The 27,916-nt window shown below is 50.9% G+C and overlaps 1 protein-coding gene across 1 annotated transcript; it reads right to left on the bottom strand.

The window, feature by feature from the left end:
- Positions 1-18: 18 nt before the first annotated feature.
- On the bottom strand, positions 19-27,420 carry NPHS1 (NPHS1 adhesion molecule, nephrin). Its single transcript, XM_007996435.3, has 29 exons — positions 26,621-27,420; positions 26,298-26,513; positions 26,103-26,225; positions 25,804-25,932; positions 25,208-25,289; positions 24,388-24,491; positions 24,074-24,201; positions 23,814-23,985; positions 23,472-23,629; positions 23,090-23,234; positions 22,879-23,003; positions 21,477-21,663; positions 21,120-21,249; positions 20,824-20,996; positions 19,380-19,520; positions 19,164-19,304; positions 18,527-18,648; positions 17,427-17,598; positions 17,172-17,328; positions 16,751-16,902; positions 14,908-15,019; positions 14,639-14,820; positions 10,808-10,864; positions 6,695-6,814; positions 6,556-6,580; positions 6,376-6,448; positions 6,133-6,226; positions 5,938-6,050; positions 19-1,709 (listed from the first exon to the last, which is right to left on the bottom strand). The coding sequence occupies exons 1-29, from the start codon at positions 26,799-26,801 to the stop codon at positions 1,578-1,580; spliced, it is 3,846 nt and encodes a 1,281-aa protein (XP_007994626.3). The 5' UTR covers positions 26,802-27,420; the 3' UTR covers positions 19-1,577.
- Positions 27,421-27,916: the final 496 nt, after the last annotated feature.

Here is a 27,916-nt window from a genome sequence, read left to right as displayed (position 1 = left end):
GCGGGCGGATCACTTAAGGCCTGGAGTTTGAGGCCAGCCTGGCTAACTTGGTGAAACCCCATCTCTACTAAAAATACAAAAAACTAGCTGAGCCTGGTGGCAGGCGCCTGCAATCCCAGCTACTTGGGAGGCTGAGGCAAGAGAATTACTTGAACCCGGGAGGTGGTGGTTGCAGTGAGCTGAGATCATGCCATTGCACTCCTGGGTGACAAAGCGAGACAAGAAAGGAAGGGAAGAGAAAGTAAGGGGAGGGGAGGGAAGAGAAGGGAGGGGAGGGAAGGGGAAAGAGAGAGAGAGAGAGAGACAGAGAGGGGGGAGAGAGAGAGAGGGAGACAGAAAGAGGGAGAGAGAGACAGAAAGGGAGAGAGAGACAGGAAAGAAAAGAAAAGGAAGGGAGGGAGGGAGGAATCCTCTTACTGGGCTTCTATTATGAAGCCTGTTTTTAAAATCACTTTTATTGAGACAGCATTTATGTATAATAAAAATGCATCCATCTTAAGTGTACAGTTCCATGAGTTTTGACAAATCTGTGCGTCCGTGCAACCACCACCACAATCGTGATATAGAACATTTCCATCACCTCAGAAAGTTCTCCCGTGCCTTTTTGCAGTCAACCCTCCTCTCATGGCCCCAGGAAACCTCTGCTCTGCTCTCTGCCACCATAGATTAGTTTAACCTATTTTAGAATTTCTATAAATGAAAGCATACAGTATGTATTCTTTTCCTCTAGCTTCTTTTGATTGTCTGTTTATTTTAATGCTTATAGAGCAAACTTATGTTTACATATGTCATAGTTTATGTCTCCTGTGTTAGATAACTGTGGGAAATAATAAAATAATAGGTAGGATACAACATGGGTTCATAAATTCTACTTATTATTAGCTATTTTAGATGTCATGGAATGCAAAATGAACAGAGTTTTTAATATGTCTTTTCCCACTTCTGAAAACTTTACTTCATGAAGCACATAGGGACCCTCAGAATAGCATTTTATTTTTTATTTTTATTTTATTTTTATTTTTTGAGACAGAATCTTGCTCTGTCACCCAGGCTGGAGTGCAGTGGTATGATCTTGGCTCACTGTAACCTCCACCTCCTGGGTTCAAGCGATTCTCGTGCCTCAGCCTCCCAAGTAGCTGGGACTACAGGCATGTACCACTATTCCTAGCTAATTTTTTATATTGTTAGTAGAAATGGAGTTTCACCATGTTGGCCAGGCTGGTCTCAAACTCCTGACCTCAGGTGATCCACCTGCCTCGGCCTTCCAAAGTGCTGGGATTATAGGCGTGAGCCACCGCACCTGGCAGCATTTCATTTTTGAGATGCCGTTTACAATCTGCCCTATCCTTTTGGAGAAGTTTAGTTTCTAAAGCCAACCCCAGGATACACCTTGTTTCTAGTCTGGTACCAGCTGAACCATCTTCTGTCACTCAACCCCCTCCACATCCTCTCCTGACAAAGCCGAGTCCCTTTGGGTTTTATGGAGCTCACCTAACCAGCTCGGCCCAGGCTGTAATGAGAGGGACCAGTGGAGTGTAAATTCCTGCAGGTGCAGGACAAGGGGGTTGAGAGGGCGCTCACACCAGATGTCCCCTCAGCTCAAAGGGCAGAGAATCAGGTTCCAGAGTGTCCAAGTCTCCCGCCACCCGGTCATAGATTCCTCTTGGATCCTGATATGCATCTTCAGGCCAGCGGAGGTCCCAGGGGCTCTGACAGGCAAAAAGTGGAGTTAGAACCATGGAGAGATGCCCTGTAGGTCTTCATTGAAGATCTGGGGGATACACGCCCCTGCTTAACTTCCCAGAAAAAAACTGTTTTAGCTTTTACTAAACCCCCAAAATATACAAAAAAGGAGTGTGTTATAATGAACGTCTATGATGAACCCCATGTGCTTATCGCCTAACTTCAATAATATCAGGCCAGGCACGGTGGCTCATGCCTATAATTCCAGCACTTTGGGAGGCCAAAGCAGGAGGAGTTCTTGAGACCAGGAGTTCATGACCAGCCTGGGCAACATAGTGAGATCCTGTATGTACAAAAAATAATTTTTTTTTTCTTAGACAGGGTCCGGCTCTGTCACCCAGGCTGGAGTGCAATGGTTGCTCCCTGCAACCTCCACCTTCTGGGCTCAATCCATCCTCCTACTTCAGCCTCCCAAGTAGCTGGGACTACAGGCACGCACCCCCACACCCAGCTAATTTTTGATTTTTTTTTTTTTTTCCCAGAGACGAGGCTTCCATTGTTGCCCAGGCTGGTCTTGAACTCCTGAGTTGAATTGATCCACCCGTCTCAGCCTCCCAAAGTGCTGGGATTGTAAGTGTGAGCCACTGCACCCAGCCTATAAAAAATATTTTTTAAAAAATTAGCTAGGTGTGGTGGTGAGTGTCTATAGTCCTAGATACTCAGGAGGCTGAGGTAAGAGGATCGCTTGAGCCCAGGAGGTCAAAGCTACAGTGAGCCATGATCATGCCACTGTACTCCAGCCTGGTTGATAGAGTGAGACTGTCTCAAAAAGAGAAAAAAGAAAAAACCAGTAGCAACCCTTGGCCAATTGATTTACCTATATTTCTATCTTATTCCCCTCCCACACTAACTGGATTATTTTGAAGCAAGCCCAAGATATCCAATGATTTCATGTTAGAAAAATAATGTAAATGTCAGAAATATAAAACCTTTAGGCTGAGCATGGTGACTCATGCCTGTAATGCTAGCATTTTGGGAGGCCAAGGCAGGTGGATCACTTGAGGTCAGGAGTTCGAGACCAGCCTGGGCAATGGGAAAAACCCTATCTCTACTAAGAATACAAAAATTAGCCAGGCATGATGGTGCATGCCTGTAATCCCAGCTACTTGGGAGGCTGAGGCAGGAGAATCGCTTGAACCTGGGAGGCGGAGGTTGCAGTGAGCTGAGATTGTGCTACTGCACTCCAGCCTGGGTTACAGAGCGAGCCTCCATCTCAAAAATAAATAAATTTAAAAAATTTTTAAAAGTGAAAACTTTAAAAGTCCACGTTATCAGCTATGGCAACTATGGAATGTAAGTTATGATTCTATTGTCCTATGAATTTCCAAAACAGTTCCCTAATCATAATAGAAGAGAAAAATAAAAGAAAAGAAAACAAACAAACAAACCAAAAATATGAAAGGTGGCCCTAACTGGGGATGTGTTTTGTTCTAGGGCTGGGAGAAAATGATTATTTTAGTTCAGCAGACTTTAGAGCAGATTGGCCCATGCTCCAAATATGGCCTGCCACCTGCTTTTTTTTTTTACTGCTCAAGAGCTAAGAATGGTTTTTATTTATTTTTCTTTTTTTCTTTTCTTTTCTTTTCGTTCTTTCTTTCTTTCTTTTTTTCTTTTTTTTTTTTTTGAGACGGAGTCTTGGTCTGTTGCCCAGGCTGGAGTACAGTGGCACAATCTTGGCTCACTGCAACTTCTGCCTCCTGGGTTTAAGCAATTCTCCTGCCTCAGCCTCCCGAGTAGCTGGGACTACAGGTGCCCACCACCACGCCTGGTTAACTTTTTGCATTTTTAGTAGAGATGGGGTTTCACCATGTTGGTCAGGTTGGTCTGAAACTCCTGGTCTCAAGTGATCTGCCCGCCTCGGCCTCCCAAAGTGCTGGGATTACAGGCATGAGCCACCGTGCCCGGCCCTGTTTTTCATTTTTTAATTGTTGGGGAAAAATGAAAAAAGATAACATTTGTGACACAGAAAAATTACATGAAGTTCAAATTACAGTGTCCAAAAATAAAGTTTTGTAGGAACATAGCCACACTCATTCATTTATGCATCGTCTATGGCTGCTTTTACTTTTCAGTGGCAGAGTTTGTGTAGAGTTTGAAGAAGACCGTATGTCTCACACAGCCCAAAGCGTTTACTATCTGGCCCTTTTCAGAAAAAGCCTGCAGCCTCCATCTGCGCTTTAGAGAGCGCATATGGTCCAGCACCATGGACAGCGCTTTGCACCACGCTGGTGAGGAGCTAGGATCTGATAACAGTGCCCTGTATCGGAGGTCGTCCACAGAGACAGAAGGAAATCCTTGGACCAGAGGTGCCAGAGCATCAGCCAAGGCCACACAAGAAATCAGGGGTCCTGTCCCATCTCCCTAACTGTGCAGCAATGGGTGGGGGTTGGCTGGTGGTCAAAGTGCCGGTCTGTTGTTTTTGCCTGTACAACCACCATCCTCACTTCCCTGCAAGGTCTCTGTCCCTCTCCCATTCTCAGCCCAGTGAACTGAGTGGGGCTGGCCCCTACTCCCTGATCCCATGGCGAACTGACCCAGGCCTCTCCTGCTAGCATATTCCATCCCCTGACTCAGGGATGTGTTCAGCGATGAGAATGTGACCCAAACTAGACCAATAAGTGTCAGCATTGGGCATTTGGGGCCACTGGAAAACAGGCATTCTCTTTCTTTGAAGATTTCTAATCTCGTAGGATACAAATCTAGATTTTCTAGGAAAATTTTTTCCCTTTCTTTTTTGAAACATGGTCTCTCAGGCTGGAATGCAGTGGCACAATCAGAGCTCATGGCAGCCTCAACTTCCCTGGCTCAGGTGTTCCTCCTACCTCAGCCTCCTGAGTAGCTGGGACCACAGGCATGCACCACTATGCCCAGTTAGTTTTTTAAACTTTTTTTTTTTGACACAGAGTCTTACTCTGTTGCCCAGGCTGGAATGCAGTGGCATGATCTCCGCTCACTGCAACCTCCGCCTCCCAGGTTCAAGCGATTCTCCTGCGTCAGCCTCCCAAGTAGCTGGGATTACAAGTGTGTGCCACCACACCCGGATAATTTTTGCATGTTTTGTAGAAACGAGGTTTCACCATGTTAGCCAGACTGGTCTCTAACTCTTGACCTCAGGTAATCCACCCGCTTCAGCCTCCCAGAGTGCTGGGATTACAGGTGTGAGCCACCATGCTCGGCTTAACTTTTTTTTTTTTTTTCTCAAGATGGGGTCTTATTATGTTGCCCAGGCTGGTCTCCAACACCTGGGCTCAAGCAATACACCTACCTCAGCCTGCTGAGATTAGAGATGTGAGCCGTGACCATGCCTAGCCGTAATAGCATTTTTGGGGAGGAAAATTCTGGGCCCAGCTGGGCCTGATGATAATTGCATGCCTTGATTTTTCAGTTAAATGGGCCCCCAAATTCTCTCCTTCTCTTCCTTTAATCAGTGGAGTAGATACGGCTAATTATCTAAAAAAATTCATGTCTACTTCCTTCCACAGCAGCAGAATTGCAGCAAGGTACATCACTGCCAAGCTAGACCATATTTTACAGCCTCCTTTGCCATCAGGTGTGACCGTGTGCCTCTATTCTCATCAGGGGAGTGAGAGCAGAGTGGTGTGCATCATTTCTGGGCCTGGGCCACAAGGCAAGGTTGTGCCTTCTCCACATTCTTTCACCTTTTCTCATGGGTTCAACCCCCAGTGAACTGGCTCATTCATGTAGACTCGGATGACTTGAGCAGGGCCGCTTGTGTCTGACTGTGAAAAAGAAATAGGCTGCCGTCTTTTTTTTCACAGACAGGGTCTTGCTCTGTTGCCCAGACTGGAGTGCAGTGGTGCCATCATGGCTCACTGCAGCCTCCAACTCCTGAGCTCAAAGGATCCTCCTGGCTCAGCCTCCTGAGTAGCTGGGACTATAGGTGTACACCTCCATGCCTGGCTAATTTTTTAAATTTTTTGTAGAGACAAGTCACTATATTGCCCAGGCTTGTCTCAAACTCATGGGCTCAAGCGATCTTCCTGCCTTGACCTCCCAAAGTGTTGAGATTACAGGCATGAACCATCATGCCCAGCCAACTGTCTTCTTTAAACCACTGGATCATGGTCAGGCCTCTTTGTTACAGCAGCTAGCTGGCCCTAACTAATACAAGCAGTAGGAGGTAGGCTCCCAGCACTAGCCAGGAAGGATGGCTGCTGATGCAAAGCTCCTCACCATCTGCACTTCATCGTAGAGGGGTCCCCAGGCTCCAGACGGGGGGTACGTTCTTTCTACCTCATCATACAAGTGCCCAAGGAAGGCCATATCCTCATCTTCACCTGTGAAACCTGGAGTTGGAGTGGAAGGGAGACACGATCAAGGCACCCAGTCCAGGTGTCGGGGGTACCTCTGAGTGGGGTCCTAACTCACCTCGGGAATAAGACACCTCCTCCTGTGTCGGGGGCAGCTGGGGGCTGAAGTCCCTCAGGGAGCGGTAATACGGCTCTGCCTCTGTTGTGCTGACCTGTTCCCCGCACGCAAAACAGACAAAGCCCTTTCCATCCTCTGACCCCATGGTCCCAGGAAGGGCAATGATCAACCTGATGCTAACGGCAGGGTTTCAGTCGCCGTCGGTGCCCTGACTGTGGGGTCGCCAGGGCCACCCCCACTCACCGTGGAACTCCGAGTGTCCTGCTCTCCCGTCCACTGGCTCTCCTCATATTCATTCCTGACTCGGTCCTCCGACCTTCCAGGATGGAGGTGTGGAGGGCAGTTGAGTGCTGCCCCCCGCCACCCATCTCCCCCAAACCTCCTCCCTCAGAGCCTTCTTTACAGAAAAATATCCCCACTTACTCTGCCTCTGTCTTCCCTGAGACGCCTGAAGGAAACAGGAATAAAGGGCTCAGTGACCCCATACAAGCCCCTCCCCCAGCCCCAGGAAGTTCCCCATCACCCTCAGGCCTCCACCCCCTCAGGGAAGGTCTCTCCTCACCCTCAGCAAGACGCCTGAGTCTCCGCTGCCAGAGGACGCCCCCGACACAGGAGGCGTTGGAGAGGAGCAGAAGCCCCCCAAGACCGAGCAGCACAGGCAGCAGGGGCAGCCCTGAGGATCCTAGGGGTGGAAGATACCCCTCAGTGAATCCCAGACAACAGTCTATAGGCCAGGAGTGGGTCTCCCAGAGAAAGCCTACTCCTGAACCAAGTCCCTCCCCCAGGGTCAGAGAAACAGATGAGGAGGGGTCTCTGTGCTCAACCCTTCTGCCACCCAAGGGCAGGTGGCTTCTTAAGTCAAGTCATTAACAAAATGTCCTCCCTTTGCTTGAACTCTGCAAACTCAGAACTGAACTCCGGACTCAGGAGGGAGTTTCAGCTCCTTAGCTGGGCACTGAAGACTTTCTGTGGTCCAGCCTCTTCCAACGCCTCCAGCCATGTCCACCGAACTTAGACCCTGGTACTGGACTGTCCAGCCACACAAACCAAACCAACCACTAGCTGTTTCCGGAATCAATGAAGCAAATTCACACCTCAGAGCTTTGGAATAGCTAAGTGTTTGTCCTCAAATGTCCTTTCTTCTCAAGCAAACTTCTGTTTGCCTTTCAAATTCCATCTCAAGGTCAGGTGCTGCAGCACATGCGTGTAATCCCAGCACGTTGGGAGGTCAAGGTGGGAGGATCACTTGAGCCTAGGAGCTCAAGACCAGCCTAGGCAACATAGCAAGGCCACTTCTTTACAAAAAATTTAAAAGTTTAGCAGCATGGTGGTGCATGTCTATAGTCCCAGCTACTCAGGAGACTGAGGCAGGAGGATTGCTTGAGCCCAGTAAGTCAAGGCTCCAGTGAGCTATGACTGAGGCAGGAGGATTGCTTGAGCCCAGTAAGTCAAGGCTCCAGTGAGCTATGATAGCACCACTGCACTCTAGGCTGGGCAGCAGAGCAAGACCCTGTCTCTGGAAAAAAAAAAAAAAATCCCATCTCAAGGACTTCTTTATTTTATTTTATTTTTTAATTAAGATAGAGTTAGCTGGGCGTGGTGGCTCACATCTATAATCCCAGCACTCTGGAAGGCCGAGGCAGGTGGATTACAAGGTCAGGAGTTCAAAACCAGCCTGGCCAACATGGTGAAACCCCGTCTCTACTAAAATACAAAAAATTAGCCAGGTGTGGTGGCAGGCATCTGTAGTCCCATCTACTCAGGAGGCTGAGGCAGGAAAATCACTTGAACCAGGGAGGCGGAGGTTGCAGTGAGCCGAGATCACACCACTGCACTCCAGCCCAGGTGACAGAGTGAGACTCTGTCTCAAAAAAAAAAAAAAAAAAGAGTTTCACTCTGTCACCCAGAGTGGAGTGCAGTGGCACAATCTCGGCTCACTGCAACCTCCACCTCCAGGTTCAAGTGATTCTTCTCCCTCAGCCTCCCAAGTAGCTGGGATTACAGGCGCATGCCACCACAGCTAATGTTTTGCTTTTTATTTTTAGTAGAGACAGGGTTTCACCATGTTGGACAGACTGGTCTTGAACTCCTGGCCTCAAGTGATCTGCCCACCTCAGCCTCCCAAAGTGCTGGGATTACAGGCGGGAGCCACCGCGCCCGGCCTCAAATGACTTCTTTCCACTAACTTCCATCCCAGTCAATATCAGGCTGACTTGGCTGCTGTGTCCCTGAGGACAAGTCTGAATCCCTCTAAGTAGGCATCTGTTAGGTGGCCATCTCCCCTATCTTCTACTAACAGCACTTTTTTCCCCTGGGGAGAACAGCCACTCCCCACTCTCAGTCTTGGGTTCAGGCAGGACTCCATAGTGGGCACACGGCCTGGCCTGAACAATAAGAGTCTCCGTTCCTCTCTCCACAGTGATTGTTTAGACACAAGCATTTGACCCAACGTGTGTTTTAAACAAAACATTTAGGACAATTCTACTAGCTATCAAGAAGACAGAGGTTGGGGAGGGCTTCTCTGCCCCTCTGATTGAAGAAACTCAGAAAGAAGCCACCACAGATGAAGGCAAAGTTGAGAGAGAGCGACAAACGGATCACTGGTGAGATTTTTGAGCACCTGAAAGTGGCCACACTTGGAAGTTTTTATCTCATGTACCAAGCCTTTTTTTTTTTCCCTTGAGACAGGGTCTCACTCTGTTGCCCAGGCTGGAGTGCAGTGACGTGATCTCAGCTCATTGAAGCCTCAACCTCCTGGACTCAAGAAATCCTCCCGCATCAGCCTCCTGAGTAGCTGGGACTACAGGTGTGCACCACCATGCCTGGCTAATTTTTTGTTTTTGTTTTATAAAGATGGGGTTTCACCATGTTGCCCAGGTTTGTCTCCAGTGCCTGGGTTCAAATGATCTACCTGCCTTAGCCTCCCAAAGTGCCAGGATTATAGGCATGAGTCACTGTGCCCAGCCAAGCCATTCTTTTATGCGTTGACAAAACAGCTGTATTTCTGTCACTTGCAACCTTTTTCTCAGGCTCTGAAGGGGATTGTTTGCCAAACGGTTGCAATCCTCTCCTGGCAGTCATATCCTTGAGTGCAGGGCCTTTCCACACTGACTCTATGTTGAGCCATGTGACTTGCTTTGTCCAATGAGACAATAGCAACTGTGACAGAATCAGCTAGTAAATTGGAATGTACTCTCTTGCTGCTTTTGACCCCTGTGACCACCTTCATGTGAAAAAGTCAAGAAGAGACACATGCCCAGTTATCTCCATTGTTCCAACCAAGAGGCCAGATGACCATCAGACGTGTGGGAAGGGGGCAACCCTAGACCACCCAGTCCAGTGGAGCTGCCAGCTGACTGCAGAGATTACTTAAACCAGCTCAGACCAGCACCGTTCTGCCAGACTCTTAGAATCATGAGAAAGAATGTTGCTATAAGCACCCATGTTTGGGGTGGTTTGTTATACAGCAAATGCTAACTGATGCAGGCTTCTTACAGGACATGGAGTGAGCTAATTTTTTCAGAATTAAACTAAATTTGGAAGAGAGAAAAATTTATCACTCCAGGCAAGAGGAAGATCAAAGAAAAAAAAATGGCCAGATGCAGTGGCTCACCCTTGTAATCCCAGCACTTTGGGAGGCTGAGGTGGGCGAATCACGAGGTCAGGAGTTAGAGACCATCTGGCTAACACAGTGAAACCCCATTTATACTAAAAATACAAAAAATTAGCTGGCTGTGGTGGCACACGCCTGTAGTCCCAGCTACTCAGGAGGCTGAAGCAAGAGAAGAAACCGGAAGGTGGAGGTTGCAGTGAGCCAAGATCGCACCACTGCACTCCAGCCTGGGCGACAGAGTGAGACTCGGTCTCAAAAAAATAAAATAAAATAAAATAAAAAATAAAAAAAGCCGGGTGCTGCGGCCCATGCCTGTAATCCTATAATCCCAGCACTTTGGGAAGCTGAGACAGGCAGATCACTTGAGATCACGAGTTTGAGACCAGCCTGGTCAACATGGCGAAACCCTGTTCCTACTAAAAAAGTACAACAATTAACCAGGTGTGGTGGCAGGTGCCTGTAATCCCAGCAACTTGGGAGGCTGAGGCAAAAGAATCGCTTGAACCTGGGAGATGGAGGTTTCAGTGAGCCAAGATTTTGCCACTGCACTACAGCCTGGGCAACAGCGAGACTATGTCTCAAAAAAAAAAAAGAAAAAAAGAAAAAAAAAAAGAAAGAAAGAAAAAAGAGGAAACTCTAAGGGGTCTGCAAGTCTGCAGGGAGAGAACTAAGTCTTTTTTTTTTTTTTTTGAGATAGGGTCTCCCACTGTTCCCAAGGCTGGAGTGCAGTGGCTCAGTCATAGCTCACTGCGTCCTCCAACTCCTGGGCTTACATAATCCTCCCACCTCAGCCTTCTGAGTAGTCGGTACTACAGGCACATGCCACCACAGCCAGCTATTTTTTATTTTTGCAAAGATGGAGTCTCACCATGTTGCCCAGGCTGGTCTCAACTCCTGGGCTCAAGTGATCACATGCCTTGACCTCCCAAAGGCGTGAGCCACTGAGCTCGGCCAGAACTAAGTTGTTAAGCAGCTGTGACTATGAGCAGAGCAGGTAGGGTCAAAGACAAGGAGGTCCCATCCGTTGGGGAGACGGGAGGGATCAGGGGACAGAGGACTTGCCTGCAGGCGGCTCTGTGGGCAGCTGGTCTTCAGGTTCTCCGGAAGGCTGGTCCAGACCTGGGGAGTGGATATCGAGATTTCAACTTAACACTAAATCGGTGAGCTGAGATTGTACCACTGTACTCCAACCTGGTTGACAGAGCAAGACTCCATCCGCCTGCCTCAGCCTCCCAAAGTGCTGGGATTACAGGCCTGAGCCACAGCGCCCAGATAATTTTTTTTTTCCCGAGACAGAGTCTTGCTCTGTCACCCAGGCTGGAGTGCAGTGGCGCAATCTCGGCTCACTGCAACCTCCATTGCCCAGGTTCAAGCAATTCTCCTGCCTCAGCCTCCCAAGTAGCTCGGACTACAGGCGCCTGCCACCACACCCGGCTAACTTTTTTAGTAGAAATGGGGTTTCACCATGTTGGCCAGGCTGGTCTCGAACTCCTGACCTTGTGATTCACCCACCTCGGCCTTCCAGAGTGCTGGAATTACAGGCATGAGCCGCCGTGCCTGGCCAATTTTTTTATTTTTTATTTTATTTTATTTTTTAAAGAGACAGAGTCTCACTCTGTGGCCCAGGCTGGAGTGCAATGGCATGATCATAGCTCACTGCAGCCTCGACTTCCTAGGCTCAAGCTATCCTCCTGCCTCAGACTCCTGACTAGCTGGGACTACAGGCATGCACCACCATGCCTGGCCCAAAAATTAATTGTTGATGAGCACTTTCGGTGTGCAAGATCCTTTTCACCTGAATTATCAATTTGTTGAGTTAACCAAAAAAGGCTTTGGGCTCTCGATCCCTTAATAGAAGTATAAGTTCTAAAGCAAAGGAGGCAAGTGTCATACTTTATGTTTTAGTGTTCAAAGGGAAGACAGGAATGGGGTGGGGGAAAGAGGAGAGAAGATTGTAGAAATGAGAAAGTGTCCTTTCTTACATCGAGAAAAAGCCTGCTGTCAGGAAGAGGAAAACAGAAAGAAGAAGCTTGCAGCTGGGAGTGGTGGCTCACGCCTGTAATCCCAGCACTTTGGGAGACTGAGGCAGTTGGATCACCTGAGGTAAGGAGTTTGAGACCAGCCTGGCCAACATGGTGAAACCCCGTCTCTACCAAAAATACAAAAATTAGCCAGGTGTGGTGGCAGGCACCTGTAATCCCAGCTACTTGGAAGGCTAAGGCAGGAGAATCACTTGAACCTGGGAGGCAGAGGTTGCGGTGAATGGAGATCATGCCACTGTACTCCAGCCTGAGTGACAGAGCAAGATTCTATCGCACCAAAAAAAAAAAAAAAAAAAAAAAAAAAAAAAAAAAAGAAAAGAAAAGAAAGGGAAAAAAAAAACAGAAGAAAGAAAGAAAAAGAAACTGAGCCACAAAGATCTGTGCTATATATTATATATTTTTAGAAACTGAGACACTTGCCTACGGTCACACAACTAGGAGGTAGTAGAGAGGGGATTTGAACCCAAGCTTCTCTGAACCAGGCTCTGTAAGGATTAACCATTACAATACTGTACCTATCAGAATTGTAACATATTCATCATATTCAAGGAATTTGTCCTTCTCATCCGACTTGCTGAATTTATTGGAATAAAGTCATTCATAATATTCCCTAATTATCCTCTTAATGTCTGTGGAGTCTGTGGTAACATCCCTTCTTCCATTCCTGTTATTGGTAACTTGTATCATCTCTCTTTTTTTGTCTTAATCAGCTTTATAAATGTCACTGATTTTTTTTTCAAATAACCAGCGTCTGGTTTCATTGATTTTCTCAATTGTTTTTCTGTTTTCTAATTCATTCATTTCCGCTCTTACCATTATTATTTTCTTCTTTCCTTTTACTTTGGGTTTAATTTGTTCTTTTATTAGTTTCTTTCTTTCTTTCTTTTTTCTTTGTTTTTTGAGATGGAGTTTTGCTCTTGTTGCCCAGGCTGGAGTGCAATGGCATGATCTCCGCTCACTGCAACCTCCGCCTCCCAGGTTCAAGCGATTCTTTTGCCTCAGCCTCCCAAGTAACTGGAATTACAGGCATGTGCCGCCATGCCTGGCTAATTTTGTATTTTCAGTAGAGACAGGGCTTTTCCTTGTTAGTCAGGCTGGTCTCGAACTCCCAACCTTAGGTGATCCACCTGCCTTGGCCTCCCAAAGTGCTGGGATTACAGGCGTGAGCCACGCTTTCTTTTTTTTTTTTTTTTTTTTGAGACGGAGTCTTGCTCTGTTGCCCGGGCTGGAGTGCAGTGGCCGGATCTCAGCTCACTGCAAACTCCGCCTCCCGGGTTTACGCCATTCTCCTGCCTCAGCCTCCCGAGTAGCGGGGACTACAGGCGCCCGCCACTTCGCCCGGCTAGTTTTTTGTGTTTTTAGTAGAGACGGGGTTTCACCGTGTTAGCCAGGATGGTCTCGATCTCCTGACCTCGTGATCCGCCCATCTCGGCCTCCCAAAGTGCTGGGATTACAGGCTTGAGCCACCGCGCCCGGCCCCAAGCCACGCTTTCTTAAGATGAAAACTTAGAATATGCATTCGAGGTTATTCTCAAGAAAAAAAACAAAAACAACAACAACAACAAAAAAAAAACTAGGCCAGGTGTGGTGGCTCACACCTGTAATCCCAACACGTTGGAAGGCCAAGGCGGGTGGATCACCTGAGGTCAGGAGTTCGAGACCGGCCTGGCCAACATGGTGAAACCCCGTCTCTACTAAAAATACAAAAAATTAGCCAGGCGTGGTGGCGCATGCCTGTAATCCCAGCTACTTGGGAGGCTGAGGCAGGAAAATTGCTCAAACCTGGGAGGCGGAGGTTGCAGTGAGCTGAGATGGCACCATTGCACTCCAGCCTGGGCAACAAGAACAAAACTGTGTCTCAAAACAAAAACAAACAAACAAAAAGTGGCCAAGCATGGTGGCTCACGCCTGTAATCTCAGCACTTTGGGAGGCCAAGGCAGGTGGATCACCTGAGGTCAGGAGTTCAAGACCAGCCTGGCCAACATGGTGAAACCCCGTCTCTACTAAAAATACTAAAATTAGCCAGGCGTGGTGGCACATGCCTGTAATCCCAGCTACTTAGGAGGCTAAGGCAGGAGAATTGCTTGAGCCAGGGAGGCGGAGGTTGTAGTGAGCCAAGATCGTGTCACTGCACTCCAGCCTGGGTGACAGAGTGAGACGCCATCTCAAAAATAAAAAATAAGGCCGGGCGTGGTGGCTCAGGCCTATAATTCTAGCACTTTGGGAGGCCAAGGCGGGTGGATCATGAGGTCAGGAGTTCGAGACCAGCCTGACCAACATGGTGAAACCCCGTCTCTATTAAAAATACAAAATTAGCTAGGCATGGTGGCACATGCCTGTAATCCCAGTTACTCGGAAGGCTGAGACAAGAGAATCGCTTGAACCCAGGAGATGAAGGTTGCAGTGAGCCAACATCATACCACTGCACTCCAGCCTGGGCAACAAGAGTGAAACTCCGTTTCAAAAAAATAAAATAAATTTTAAAATAAAATAAAATAAATAACTAAAATAAGCACTTAATGCTATAAATTTCCCTCTAAGTACTGCTTTAACTGCAACTTCAAATTTTTATATGTTTTCATTTTCATTTAATTCGAACTGTTTTCTAATTTCCCTTGGTCATTAATCACATTCAGACAGTATGGGTTGTGGTTAACAGCTGGTCTCAAGTTCATCTGCCCGAGTTTCAGTCTTGTCTTTATCTTTTACTAGCTGTGTGACCTTGGACAATTTGCTTAACAGCTCTAGGCCTCAGTAACTCATCATAAAAAGGGAATTGTATTGACTTCACTGTACTACCCTACACATCCTCTGAGGCACACTCCAACCTGCCCAAGCCTTCCTTCCCACCTGGGGTAGTGATGGGAAGCTGGGTCCCCTTGTCAGCCAGTCCACTGTCTCCCAAGGCATTGCTGGCCAGCAGCCAGATCTTGTATCGTGTAGAAGGCTGCAGACCAGTCAGTGTGAAGGTGGTGGCCTGGGGTGGTAGGACATCCACATAGTGGAACCCTGGAGTCCCCAGGGCCTCATACCTGCAGGATAGCGGGGATAGTAAGTTCAGGGAAGTGCCCCAGCCCATTGGCTGCCTCCCCTTCCTTCCTGCCTCGACAAGGACCCACCTGATGCAAAACCTCTGTGGCAGGCCCCCATCAAAGCCAGGCTTCCACTCTAGCTCCACAGAGTGTGGGGTCAGACTCACAACCTTTAATCCTGATGGAGGGTCAGGGCGGCCTATGGGGAGAAAGATGGGAAAGCAGTCAGAGGATACAAAAGAATCCCAGAAGATTCTGTCCAAGTTTTCCCTAGGAATGATTTTAAATATACAATCGCTTCTCATTGTTCACGGTATAGTCATGTTCTATAAGGTCACTGTGAACACTCCTCTGGCAAACACCAAACTGTTCCTAAAATCCCAGTACTTTGTGAGACCAAGGATGGAGGATTGCTTGAGCCCAGAAGTTCGAGACCAGCCTGGGCAATATAGCAAGACCCTGTCTCAAATTAAACATTACAATTAAAAATAATTTTAAAAAGAAGTGAGTGAAAACAAAACCAAAAGAAACAGCAAAAAAAATTCAAGACCAAATGGTTGCTTCTATGGAAAATAAAGATTAGGTTTCTTTCTTTTTTCTGTCTTTTTTTTTAGATAGAGTTTTACTCTTATTGCCCAGGCTGGAGTGTAGTGGTGCAATCTTGGCTCACTGCAAACTCTGCCTCCTGGGTTCAAGCAATTCTCCTGCCTCAGTCTCCCAAGTAGCTGGATTACAGGTGCCCGCCACCATGCCCAGCTAATTTTTTGTATTTTTAGTAAAGACGAGGTTTCACCATGTTGGCCAGGCTTGTCTCAAACTCCTGACCTCAGGTGATCCACCCGCCTTGGCCTCCCAAAGTGCTGGGATTACAGGCATGAGCCACCGCGCCTGGCTTGGTTAGGTTTCTTTTCTTCTTCTTTGAGATGGAGTCTTGCTCTGTCACCCAGGCTGGAGTGCAGTGGCCCAATCTCAGCTCACTGTAACCTCCACCTCCTAGGTTCAACAATTCTCCTACCTCAGCCTCCCGAGTAACTGGGATTACTCGGGAGTGCGCGCCACCACGCCCAGCTATTTTTTTTTTTTTAGTAGATACGGGGTTTCACCATACTGGTCAGGCTGGTCTGAAACTCCTGACCTTGTGATCTACCCACCTCAGACTCCCAAAGTGCTGGGATTACAGGCGTGAGCCACCACACCTGGCTAATCCTAGTATTTTCATACCACTGTTAGGAAGAGAAAGAATTCTGTTTCCTCTGGGAATTCTAACAGACCGCTGTGAGGGCCGTTAGAATAAAGCCAACACAAAGGCATGCAGACATAACAATGGAGAGGGCTGGGTGTGATGACTCACACCTGTAATCCCACCACTTTGGGAGGCTGAGGCAGGCACATCACCTGAAGTCAGGAGACCAGCCTGGCCAACATGGCGAAACCCCGTCTTTACTAGAAATACAAAAATTAGCTGGGTGTGGTGGCGGGCACCTGTAATCTCAGCTACTTGGTAGGCTGAGGTGAGAGAATCACTTGAATCCAGGAGGCGGAGGTTGCAGTGAGCCAAGATTGCGCCACTGCACTCCAGCCTGGGTGACAAGAGTAAAGCTCTGTTTCAACAACAACAAAGAATGGAGAGTTGCTGATGACAGCTGAACCTAGCTCCAGAAATTCCTGAAAATCCATTTTTCAGTTACTTGAGCTAATAAGTACCCTATCTCCATCTTTTTGTCTTTTCTTTTCTTTTTCTTTTGCCTTTGTTGTGGGTCTCCCTGAAGATCCAGTCTCCACTAGGATTTTCAGGGCAGGCAAAAACTCCAGCCTCACACATACACACATTCTCAGGTTTCAGAAACGTGGGCAGCCCGGGGCCGATCAGGGATGTGAGAATGGATCCAAGGAGCACCCCCTCCCCAACACCCTCACAGCCCCTCCATACTGATGCTGACGAGTTGAATGTTGGTTTGGTCCGAGCCTAGGGGGTTGGTGGCTGTGCATGTGAAGAGGGCGTAATCCTGGGCTGCAGACACATTGGCAATGGTCAGGAGGCTGCTGTGGACACCACCCTGGTGGTATGTGTGCTCTGTGTACCTAGAGAGAAGGTAGGGCACCACTCACCCTTTCATTCACCCAGCCACTTATGCTTGGAATCATCTATACAGACATCCATTCATTTAACCATCTGCCTGTCTATCCATTCATCCATTAATCTTTTCATCCACTCATCCATTCACTCACTCATTCCTCCACACATTCATCTTCTTTCTCTGCACCCTTCTCTGCAGGGACTCGGGGAGGGGAAATGGGGCTGGAGGTCCAGATCTGGGGCTGGAGTGCTGCCTGGCTGGGCCTGGGCTCACCTGGGATCTTGGAGATCCAGAGGGACCCCATTTTTGGTCCAAGTGAAAACGATGTTGGGGACACCTCGGGCACGGCAGTGGAGGGTGGCAGAACTGGTGCTGTCTCCAGCTGCAGCCACCTTAGTTAGGGGAGTGGGGTGCTCCACCTGGGGGGCAACTGGGAGGGGATGGGAGGTCAACATGAGCTATGTGGGAGACATGAGGGCTGTGGGTTCAGTGGCAGGTCTTAAAGTCAGGTGTTTGGGTGATACCCACATCTGACAACAAGACGGACCAGTCCTCGTGCTGAAGGCGCCACCCCGTTGTCCACGATGCACTGGTAAGCACCAGCCTGGGCCAGTTTGGCCTGGTGAATCCGCAGGCGCCCCGTGGGTCCCTTGGATATCTTCTCCATGTCATCCAGGCTCTGGTCCTCCTCATCTTCTCCCTGGAGGCCCGAGTCAAGAATTGGCCTCCCAGTCTAGCCCCAGATCCATCACTGCCCAAACTGTCCCTTTTGTAGCCTCATTCTCCTAGACACAATCACTCTCCACAGAGGTACTGAAGAAAAAAAAAAATAATTCTTCTGTCATCCATCTATCCATTTACCCAATCCATCTTTTCATCCACCAATCCAGGCAACCACCTACCCATCCATTCACCCAACCACTTATGCTTGGAACCATCTATCCATCCATCCATTCATTTATCCATCTGCTTATCTATCCATTCATCCATTTATCTTTCCATCCACTCATCGGTTTACTCACTCATTCCTCCACCCATTTGTCTTCTTTCTCTGCACCCATGTATCCACCTTTGTAGCTCTCCACCCATTCACACAACTATTCACTCATGCTTGCACACCCATAAATACATGCATCTGTTCAGACATTTACCCAGCTACCTATTTATTCATCTCTCCATTGATCTTTCCACCCATCTATCCGTCAATTCATCCATCATCCTTCCATAGATATCTTTCCTCTGCTGGTGTATCCATCATCCATCTACCCTCTATCTATCCACTGATTTTTCTCCTTCAATCATCTTCTCACCCATCCACTCACCCATTTATCCATCCTTTCACTTGTCCATCTGTTCCTCCATCCACTCACTCATTCATCCACCTGTTCATCCACTTACCTACCTATCCACCCATCTATCCATCTACCCACCCACTCGCCTGACTGTCTACCATTCATCCATCCGTTCATTTTGCCACCAACAGTTATTCGTTCTGGGAGCATGCCCTGAAGAGTATATAGTTATACAGGATCATACAGATGTACGTGGTCCCCACTCCCAAGGAACTCACAGTCAAGAAACCACAACCCTTTGACCCCACCTCCATTCACCAAAGGCTGGGTCCTCACCAGTCTCTCCCAGCTGAACATGCCTGGGAGGATGGGATTGGCATCAACAGTGCAGACTATATCCACAGAACCCCCGACGTTCACCTCAGTGGGGTCCTGGAGGACACGGATGGTGGGAGCATCTGGTGGAAGGCAGAGGCTTGGGGAAGGCACTTGGGACCAGACAGGTCTCCCTAGGAGAGGGCCCCAGGTGGGAGGGATGTCTTAGGGGTTCCAGGAAAGTTAGAGATGTGGACACAATCTGCCCTTAACACGATAGAGTTGGAGGAGAGTTCTCAAGGTTAGCGAGGTTGTCTCCACCCTCCACTATGCCTCTGTGATAATTAGAGTGGGTTGGGTGGGCTTCCAGAATTGTGCGGGCGGGGGGCCTTCTACAATGGGTTCCCATTCCTGACGGGAGCAGCTTCCGTGTCTAGGTGGGCCCCCTCTCTGGGCAGAGATTCCACACTGGGTCTCTCTAGTGGAAGGGGTTCCGCAGTGGGCGTGGTTACACCGCGGCGGGGACTTCCAGAGCCAGAGCGGGAGGGTTCCAGGATGGGTGGCTATCCCCGGGTGGGCGGAGCTCCCACAATGAGGAGACTCCACACTGGGCAAAGTTCCTTGGGTGGGTGTGGTTTCCATGGTGGGCGGGACTCACAGTGCACGTCCAACCGCAGCAGCGCTTCCGCGGTGCCCTCGGAGTTCTGGCAGTGCAGCTGATAGAGGCCGTCATCCGCGCGGGTCACATTCCACAGATGCAGAGCCCCGCTGGACAGGATGCGATGCCGGGGGCCGCCCGCTGGGGAAGGCCAGAATAAAGGACCTGGCAGGCCCTCCCATTTCCGGGACCCCTCCCCATGCCCACTTCCCTCACCTGGACTGAGGCGATAGCCGCGGAAGGTCCAGTTGAAGGCCTCGGGGGCGGGGTTAGCGGACACGGACACGGGCAGCAACGCCTCGCCCTGCTCCACCGCGGTCACCACCAGCACTTGCTCCCCCAGGAACTCTGGACGGTCTTCAGAGGGGGAGCCGCAGGGAGTCAAAATTGTTGTCAAGGTCAGGGTCAAGGACAGATTGGAGATCAGGCACAGGTTCAAGGGTTAAAATTGGGGGATCACGACAGGGTTTAAGGTTGTGGACAAGGTAACAAGTTCAGAACTGAATTCAGGGGTAAAGTTCGGGATAGAAATTAGAATACAGTTTAGGAAAAGAGTAGAAGCCAGCATCAGGTTGAAGGATGGAAAGAGGGGTCATGATAGGGATCGGGGTTAGGAGAGAGGACAAAGGCAATATGGGAGTGGAAAGGATAGGATTTGGCCCAGGACCACTGGTCAGGATGAAGGTAGGGAGTTTCAAGTTTCAGGATGGGGTTAATCATAGAGTGATAGTGTCAAAGCAAAGACCCAGGCCAGGCTCAGTGGCTCACGCCTATACTCCCAGAACTTTGGGAGGCCAAGGCAGGAGGATCACTTGAGTCAAGGTGTTCAAGATCAGCCTGGGCAACTTAGAGAGATACCATCTCTATTTAAAATTAAAAGTACAAAAAATCAGCCTAGTGTAGTGGGATGCACCTGTAATCCCAGCACTTTGGGAGGCCAAGGCAAGAGGATTGCTTGAGCCCAGGGGTTCAAGACCAGCCTGGGCAACATAGTGAGGCCCTGTTGCTACAAAAAAATTAAAATGAACTAGCCAAAAGTGGTAGTGCACACCTGTAGTTTCAGCTACTCAGGAGGCTGAGGTAGGATCACTTGAGCTCAGAAGTTGGAGGCTGCAGTGAGCTATGATTGTGCCACTGCATTGCAGCCCGAGTGACAGAGGGAGACTCCATCAAAAAAAGAAAGAGAGAGAGAGAGAAAGAGAGAGGAAGGAAGGAAGGAAGGAAGGAAGGAAGGAAGGAAGGAAGGAAGGAAGGAAGGAAGGAAGGAAGGAAGGAAGGAAAGAGGCCGGGCATGGTGGCTCACACCTGTAATCCCAGCACTTTTGGAGGCCAAGGCGGGGGATCACCAGGTCAGGAGATGGAGACCATCTTGGCAAACACGGTGAAACCCCGTCTCTACCAAAACTACAAAAATAAAATTAGCCGGGCATGGTGGCAGGCGACTGCAGTCCCAGCTACTCGGGAGGCTGAGGCAGGAGAATGGCGTGAAGGAGGCGGAGCTTGCAGTGAGCCGAGATCGCGCCACTGCACTCCAGCCTGGGTGACAGAGTCAGACTCCGTCAAAAAAAAAAAAAAAAAAAAAAAAAAGGCGGGGAAAGACACAAGGAGTAGGTTAGGATCAGGAAGGCATCAAGAGGACCTTTCAGGCCGGGGCACATACACAGCACGTTGAGGCGATAGAAGGAGCTCACGGTTTCGCGGAGCTCGGCGCTGTGGGCGCGGCAGGTCACGCGTTGGCCGTGATCGCGGGATGACACTTGCAGAAGGACGCTCCTGGCCGCGGCGGAGCCTCTGAATGGGGCTCTCCGGGGCGGGGCGGCCAAGCCCTCCAGCCTGTGGACCCGGGGTGAGGCCAGGGCTGCGAGCAGAGCCAGAGGCTGGAGAGGGGCTAGGCGGGGGCGGGACACGCGTGGAGGGGGCGAGGCCAGAGAGGGGCGGGGTCCCTCGCACTCCCACCTCTGGCCTTCCTTGTCCCAGGACAAGTTGACCGGTGGGTTGCTGCTAATGCTGATGCATGTCAAGTTTAAGGCGTCCCCTGGGCGCAGTGTGGATGCGTTGGCCAGGATCGTCACGTTAGTTGGGGGAACTGGGAGAGGGTGTTGGAGGAGCAAGACTCAGAGGTTAGGGGCGGCCTGGTCTGCGTCCATCCCGCCTGCACCCCAGGCTCCGTCCTGTCTCGGGTCCCCCACCCCGCCCCCGCCCGCACCCCCTGAGTCTAGGGTTCGCTGAGTCCCTGCCCCACCTGGCTCTGTCCCCCACCCCGTCCTGCCCCCGCCGAGTCCGCCCCCGGGCCTCAGCCGTGCGCGCCCTCACACTGCACCGCCAGCTGTGTGGACGCGCTGAGCTGGCCTGCCTTGCACGTGAACTTGGCCTGGTTGTCCGACGGCCCTGTGACCAGCACCAGCTCTCGGGAGAAGGTGCTCCCAGATTTCTCCACGTTGCCGAGCTGCATGCGCCGCGGCTCCTGTGGCAGCCGTGACTCAGTCACGGTGCGCGAGTCCTATGGGCCGGGAGTGACTGGGGGCCGCAGGCAGCCCTGCAGCTTCCACCAACCCCCACTCCCACACCCTGCCCACTGGGTTGGTGCCGCCAGCCCAGACAAAGCCTTTTGGTGATACGGAGAAACACCCCCATCAGCGCCACCCCGCTAGGGCAAAGCAGTGGGGAGTGGAACTGAGTGACCCCCGCCCTGGAGTCTCTCCCTCCTCCCTGGGTCCCTGTGCACGGCAGTTTTGGGGATCTGAATCCGCCTTCTGTACCACACCCAACCCCTGCTCTGCCTCTGCAGCCACCTGCAGGCCCTCGGCGCACTCCTCAAAATCTATTTCTGCTCTGTTTACCCAACACCACGTGCAGGAAACTCCCTTGAAATTCCCAGGCCTTTCCCAAAATGCCTCAGTTCCTTTTCTTAAAATTCCCACTGTCCCCAAAGATTTCCTTTGAAATTTTCCTTAATTCCAGTGTCTTTCCATAGATTACTTTCTTTTTTTTTAATTGTTGCTGCTGCACAAATTAAACTTTCCATAGATTCTGAAATCTTTCCCGATATTATATCTTATAATCCCAGTCTTTTAACAGATTCCTTTATATTGCCCAGATTCTCAGCACTTCCCCAGAATTCCATCCTATTAAAATGAAATTCCATTGTCATTTCTATAATTCCTAGTCTTCCCCGCAAAATTTTCAACTAGCTCCCCAACCTCCCAGGATTTTCCTAGAATTAGGCTTCTCTTTCATTTTAATGAAATTTCATTTTCTTACCTCCAAATCCCAAGAATTCGATTTAATACTAATGAATTTTCGATAGTCTGTGGAATTACTAGCTTTTCTCCAAATTTTCTTTCTCTTTTTCTTTTTTTCCAGGATTCAAGTCTTTCCCTAAAATTCCTGACGTTTCACCTGAATTCTGAGATTTTTCACTAGAATTTTCCATAATTTTAATGAAATTACCTTTTCTCTAGAATACCTAATCTTGATTCAGAATTCCAATTTTTATCCTAGAATTCTCACTGTTTCCCCAGAATTTTCCTAGGATTCCATTTAATTCTCATGGCATTTGTGTCTTTCCTGATTCCCTGCCAAACCTCAGAATCTCTAGTACTTTTCAAGAAATTTAATCTTTTTCCAAGATTGCCCAAGATTCTGAAGGAGAAAAGGGGGCCTGGTCCTTCCCCCACATTCCTGGCCACCCCCATAGCCCTGGCGCGGCACCAACCTTGTACCATGTGAGGGAGGGCTCTGGGTTGCCCCCGATGGCCAAACACACCAGCCTCACCCGGGTCCCAGCCCGGAGCTTCTGCCCCTCTGGGGCACCCTCAATCCACAGTTTCTGGGCGGGATCTGAGAGGAGACGCAGGAAGAGTGACTTTTTCTCTGGGCTGGGTCCTGAGGCTTGGGGGCATTGCTGGGCAAGGGCAGACACTCACATTTTACGTTCAGGGTGAGCGACTTCTTGAAGGTCTCCTTGGTGAAGGCTTCACTGAAGGCCTCACACGTGAGGGTCAGACCGTTGTCCTCCCGCCGCGCCAGGAATGTCAGGTTGGACATGGAGATGTAACCACCATGCAGTCCCTGGCAGGGAGTGAGCTTCAGATGTGGGGACTGCAGCACCCCATCCATCGTGCTAGAGGCCTGAGTCCATCCCAGTCCCCAGCAGGGACACATGAGCCATCTCTACCTCCCGCTCTGTTGGACCCATGGTCCTCAAGGAGAAAGCCCCCAGGCTGCTGGACCCTCCCCTTCCCAATCCACGGGTCATGCCCTCAGCACCCCCCATGCTCAGACCCAGGAGCCTGGCCCCCGCCTCACATCCATGATCGTCTCCTCCATGGGCAGCAGCTGCCGCCAGCCCAGCCACCATCGTAGCAGGACCCGTGGGCGACTGGACTTGCTGACACAGGAGAGTGTCACATTCTTGTTCTCAACCTGGGATGCAGATCCCAGGATAGTAATGGCACTAGGGGGAACTGCAGGGACAGAGAGGGAAGACACTAAGCTGGGCTGAATTTCTCACAGACCAGCCCAGACAGAACAACAGGACTGGAGACAGATGCTGAGATCTTCGGCATCCAGTAGGCATAATTTGGGGGCACACATAGATGGTTCTGTGAGGCCCAGACCGACAGGTGGGCAGCTGGCACCAGGACTCACAGGTGACCTGCAGTGTGATGCTGCGCTCCTGGGTCCCTGCAGACACACTGTTATGGGCCTCACAGCTGAGCCGCGCTCCATGGTCTTCTGGCCTCACGGTCATCACCAGCACACTGTGGGCCACGGCCTGGGTGTGCTCTGTGCCCCACGCTGTGGACACCGGCTGGCCATTCTGGAGACAGGGACAGGCCTGGGCCAGCTCAGGGCCAGCTCCCGGCCCCCGCTCTCCCCACAGTTCCCATGCCCGCGTCTGCTCTCACCTTCAGCCACTGCAGTGTGGCTAAGGGATTCCCCCCTTGGGCCACGCATGGCAGCTCCAAGCTCTGTCCTGCCCGCACGTGCCCCTCATCCAAGCCTGGCCACTCGATGACAGGGGGTCCTGGAGGGACTGGGGGACATCAGTCACTCAATGGGCCTGGAGTAGCCCATCCACTCTTTCCAGGCCCCACAACCTGCTTTTGAACCCCCATGTTTCTCTGAGTGCCTGAATTTCCATAATCCCTGTGATTCCCCTACACCCCCCAGTGCCTGCTCCCCATCCTCAGCACCCTAGTTGTCCCAGTTCTCCACTTACACAGAACATTCACGGTGAATGAGGCCTTGATGGGGGCCTCCAGTGCTGGGCTCAACGCCTCACAGACCAGCAACTGCCCATTATCCGAGCTCTGGGGTGTCACCCTGGGATGAGAATTCACGGTTCTGGAGTCAGAGTCATCATCCAAAATTTGGGGAGTCAGGGAGAAGAGGTGGGGATGCCACCTCTGGTCCCCACACCTGGTCTAAGTCCCCATGGCGAGCTCCTCTGGGATCCGGGGTTCCGTGGGAGAGATTTTGGGAGTGAGCAGCGACAACTGGAGCCTAGAGAGACCCACAACTGATCAAAACTTTAGTGCCTGGGACTCTGGAACTGAGGTTCCCATGAAGTTTTTTTGTTTATTTGTTTGTCTTTTGAGACAGAATTTGGCTCTGTCGCCCAGGCTGGAGTGCAGTGGTGCGATCTCAGCTCACTGCAACTTCCATTTCTTGGGTTCAAACGATTCTCCTGCCTCAGCCCCCGACGAGCTGGGAGTACAGGCATGCGCCACCACGCCAGGCTAATTTTTGTATTTTTAGTGAAAACAGGGTTTCACCATGTTGACCCAGTTGATCTTGAACTCCTGACCTCAGGTGATCCACCCACCTCAGCCTCCCAAAGTGTTGGGATTACAGGCACGAGCCACCACCCGTTTCCCGTGAAGAAGCTTTGAGAGTCAGCTTTGAGAGTTCCCCGTGAAGAAGCATTGGGTCGCAGGTGTTCATACGTAGCCCAAGCTTCATGCTTGCATCCCGGGGGTCTGTGGTTCCCATGGGGAAAATTAGGGGTCATGGTTGGGGGGTTTTTTCAGTTTCCACACCTGGCTGTGGCCTCCACAGTGAAGAGCTTCTGCTGGGAGCCCTCGTTCACGTTTGCAGAGATGTCGGATATTGTCTGTCCACCTTGGGGCAACAAGAGGGCTAGAGGGGTTCTGGGCTCCCCGCAAGATAGATTCTGGGGAGCATGGCCTGGAAGTCCTCAGGGTGGATGTGATGCCCCCTCCCTCCTGGTTCTAGAGGAAAAGGGCCTGGGGCACAGCCGCATCCCCTCCCGACTTTCTGGACTGCCTGAAGGCTGCAGTCTTCAGTGCTGGGTCCTGGGCCTCCCCACTCCTCTCAACTCCTTGCTGGGCTGTACCATGCACCCCATCCCTCAGCTTCTCATGTCTGCACCAGCGCTACTGCCCATATCTCTATCCGGTCCTCAGCCTCGCGCTGGATGCCGCCTCCTCAATGTGCCCTCCCATCCACTGGGTCCCACACTGGCCTCAGCATCTCCCCACACCTTCTCCTGGGTCCCCGTCCCAGGGATGACATCTTTTCTGGGGCCCTTAGGAGTGCACTGGGCAGGAACACGCACCCTTCCCACTCCAGAGGCTTCATGCTGCCCCCTGCCCCCCAGTTCACCCTCACTCACTCAGGAGAATGGTGATGTCAGGTGCTGGCTTCGCGTCCCCAGACAAACAGCTGACCACGTACTCTTGCCCAGCTACCCAGGTGACCATGGTGCCTGCCTCCGGGGTCAAGTAGAGCATCTTGGGAGGAACTGGGGAGAAGGGTCTGGAGTAAGCTTCCAGCACTGAGAAGGATTTGAAGACTGGAGCTCGGTACCGAGGGTCTGGGAGAGGAGAGGCTGGGGGCTTGGACTCTTGGGTCCTGGGGTAAGGGAGGGCTTGAAGCCCAGACTCGTGGGTCCTGGGGGTCTGTCACCCATACCCAGGACGGAGAGGATCACTCTGGGAGACACGAGCTCGGGCCCCATCTCGGAGCGGCCGACCTGGCACTCATACTCCGCGTCATCGCTGAGGTCACAGTCCTCCATGTGCAGGTGGAATTCACCTGCAGGGGGAGCCGGAGGTCAGGGTTGCAGCTTCGGCTGGTGGCTGAGGGTCTCAGGCTCTGATCCCTTACCTCTAGCAGGGTCCCCTTCCAGGCGGTACCTCGGGAAGCCTGGGATCCTGGGGTCGGGGCCCAGGAGCAGCCCATCTTTGGCCCATTGCACCGCACTGCCAGGGGTGCTGACCCCACACCGTAGCTCCACCGAGGCCCCCTCCACCACCGTCAGGTTTTCAGGCAGGGCCCAGAAGCCCCGGGGGACGGAGGCAGGAATCACCAACTGCGCCAGGCCTGGGGACACAGCAGGGTGCAAGGAAAGGGCAGAGGGTTTGTCTAGGGAAGGTAAGTGGGAAATGGGGGCCACTTGGCGCTGGGTACAAGGCTGGGATCCCACTCACCTTCAGTCAGCAGCCCCAGGAGCAGGAGAGGAGCCTTGAGCATCGTCCCCAGGGCCATCACAGGTCCCCCTACTGTTACCCCCACAGTGCCCGCAGCCAGCCACCTGCGTCTGTCTGGCTCTCTCTGGGTCCCTCTCTCTGTGTCTCTGCCATCTGCTTTTCTTTTTATCTCTCTTTCCATTACTTTCCTCTCTTTCTCTGTTTTCCTCTCTTCCTGTCAGTGTCTCTCTATCTCTGTCTTGCTCTCAGTCTCAATCTCTGAGTCTCTTTCTCTGTCCCTTTAAAATAATTTTTTTTCTTTTTTTTTTTTTTAGAGATAAGGTCTCACTATGTTGGCCAGGTTGATCTCAGACTGTTTCCCTCAAGCCATCCTCCCGCCTTGGCCTCCCTAAGTGTTGGGATTACAGGCATGAGCCACTGCCCCCAGCCTGTCTCTTTATCTTTCCATCTTTCTCTCCTTGTCTAAGGCATTCTCTCTCCTTTTGTCTCTGTATTGTCCTCTCTCTCTCTCTCTCAGTCTCTATCTTCTCTCCTGCCACCCCTCACCCCTGCTCCTTGTCTCACTACTCACGGCCTCTCAAGAAGGACCTGCAGCCCAGAGTCCAGCAGGCCAGGAGCCCAGGACAGCAATGAGGCTGATGCAGGCACTGGCAGAGTCGGCCCTGCTTTCTGACCCAACTTGAGCTCATCCTCACAGTGCAACCTCCCCCAGGTGCCCTCCAGAGCCCCCAGCTCCAGCCTCTGCCCAGCAGGCTCCTCCCAGCCAGCTGGGCCGGAGCATAAAATCCCCTGTCAGCACATGCCAGGCGTGTTCCTTGGTGCCTCCCCAGCCTCCATGACCCCAGGGCCTGGCTTAGGCTGGGAAGATGGGAGAAGTCAGACCTAGGTGGTCTCCCAGCTCAGCAGGGGAGCAGCCAGCTGGGCCCCCAGCTCTTCCCTGCCCTGATACATGACCTTGGGAAGTCCCTTTCTTTCTTTCTTTCTTTCTTTCTTTTTTTTCTTGAGGTAGTCTTGCTCTGTTGCTCAGGCTGGAGTGCAGTGGCATGATCTCAGCTCACTGCAGCCTCCACCTCCCATGGCTTGAACCTCCCAAGTTCAAGCAATTCTCCTGCCTCTGTCTCCCAAGTAGATGGTACTACAGTCATACACCACCAGGCCTGGTTAATTTGTATTTTTACTAGAGACGGGGTTTCATCATGTTGGCCAGGCTGGTCTTGAACTCCTGACCTCAGGTGATCCATTTGCCTCAGCCTCCCAAAATGCTGAGATTACAGGCATGAGCCACCGCACCTGGCC

Source organism: Chlorocebus sabaeus, chromosome 6 (assembly GCF_047675955.1).
Source record: "Chlorocebus sabaeus isolate Y175 chromosome 6, mChlSab1.0.hap1, whole genome shotgun sequence".
NCBI lineage: Eukaryota > Metazoa > Chordata > Mammalia > Primates > Cercopithecidae > Chlorocebus > Chlorocebus sabaeus.
Note: the sequence above shows the minus strand (reverse complement) of the source record. Positions and strands in the feature narration are given on the sequence as shown.

Coding starts and splice junctions, on each gene's coding strand:
- NPHS1 (XM_007996435.3), bottom strand. CDS start 26,801: ATGGAAAGAGAGATAAAAAGAAAAGCAGATGGCAGAGACACAGAGAGA. Junction 24,202..24,387: donor ATTCACCGTGAATGTTCTGT/GTAAGTGGAGAA, acceptor GATGTCCCCCAG/TCCCTCCAGGACCCCCTGTC. Junction 15,020..16,750: donor CATTCAACTCGTCAGCATCA/GTATGGAGGGGC, acceptor TTCTCCCCATAG/GCCGCCCTGACCCTCCATCA.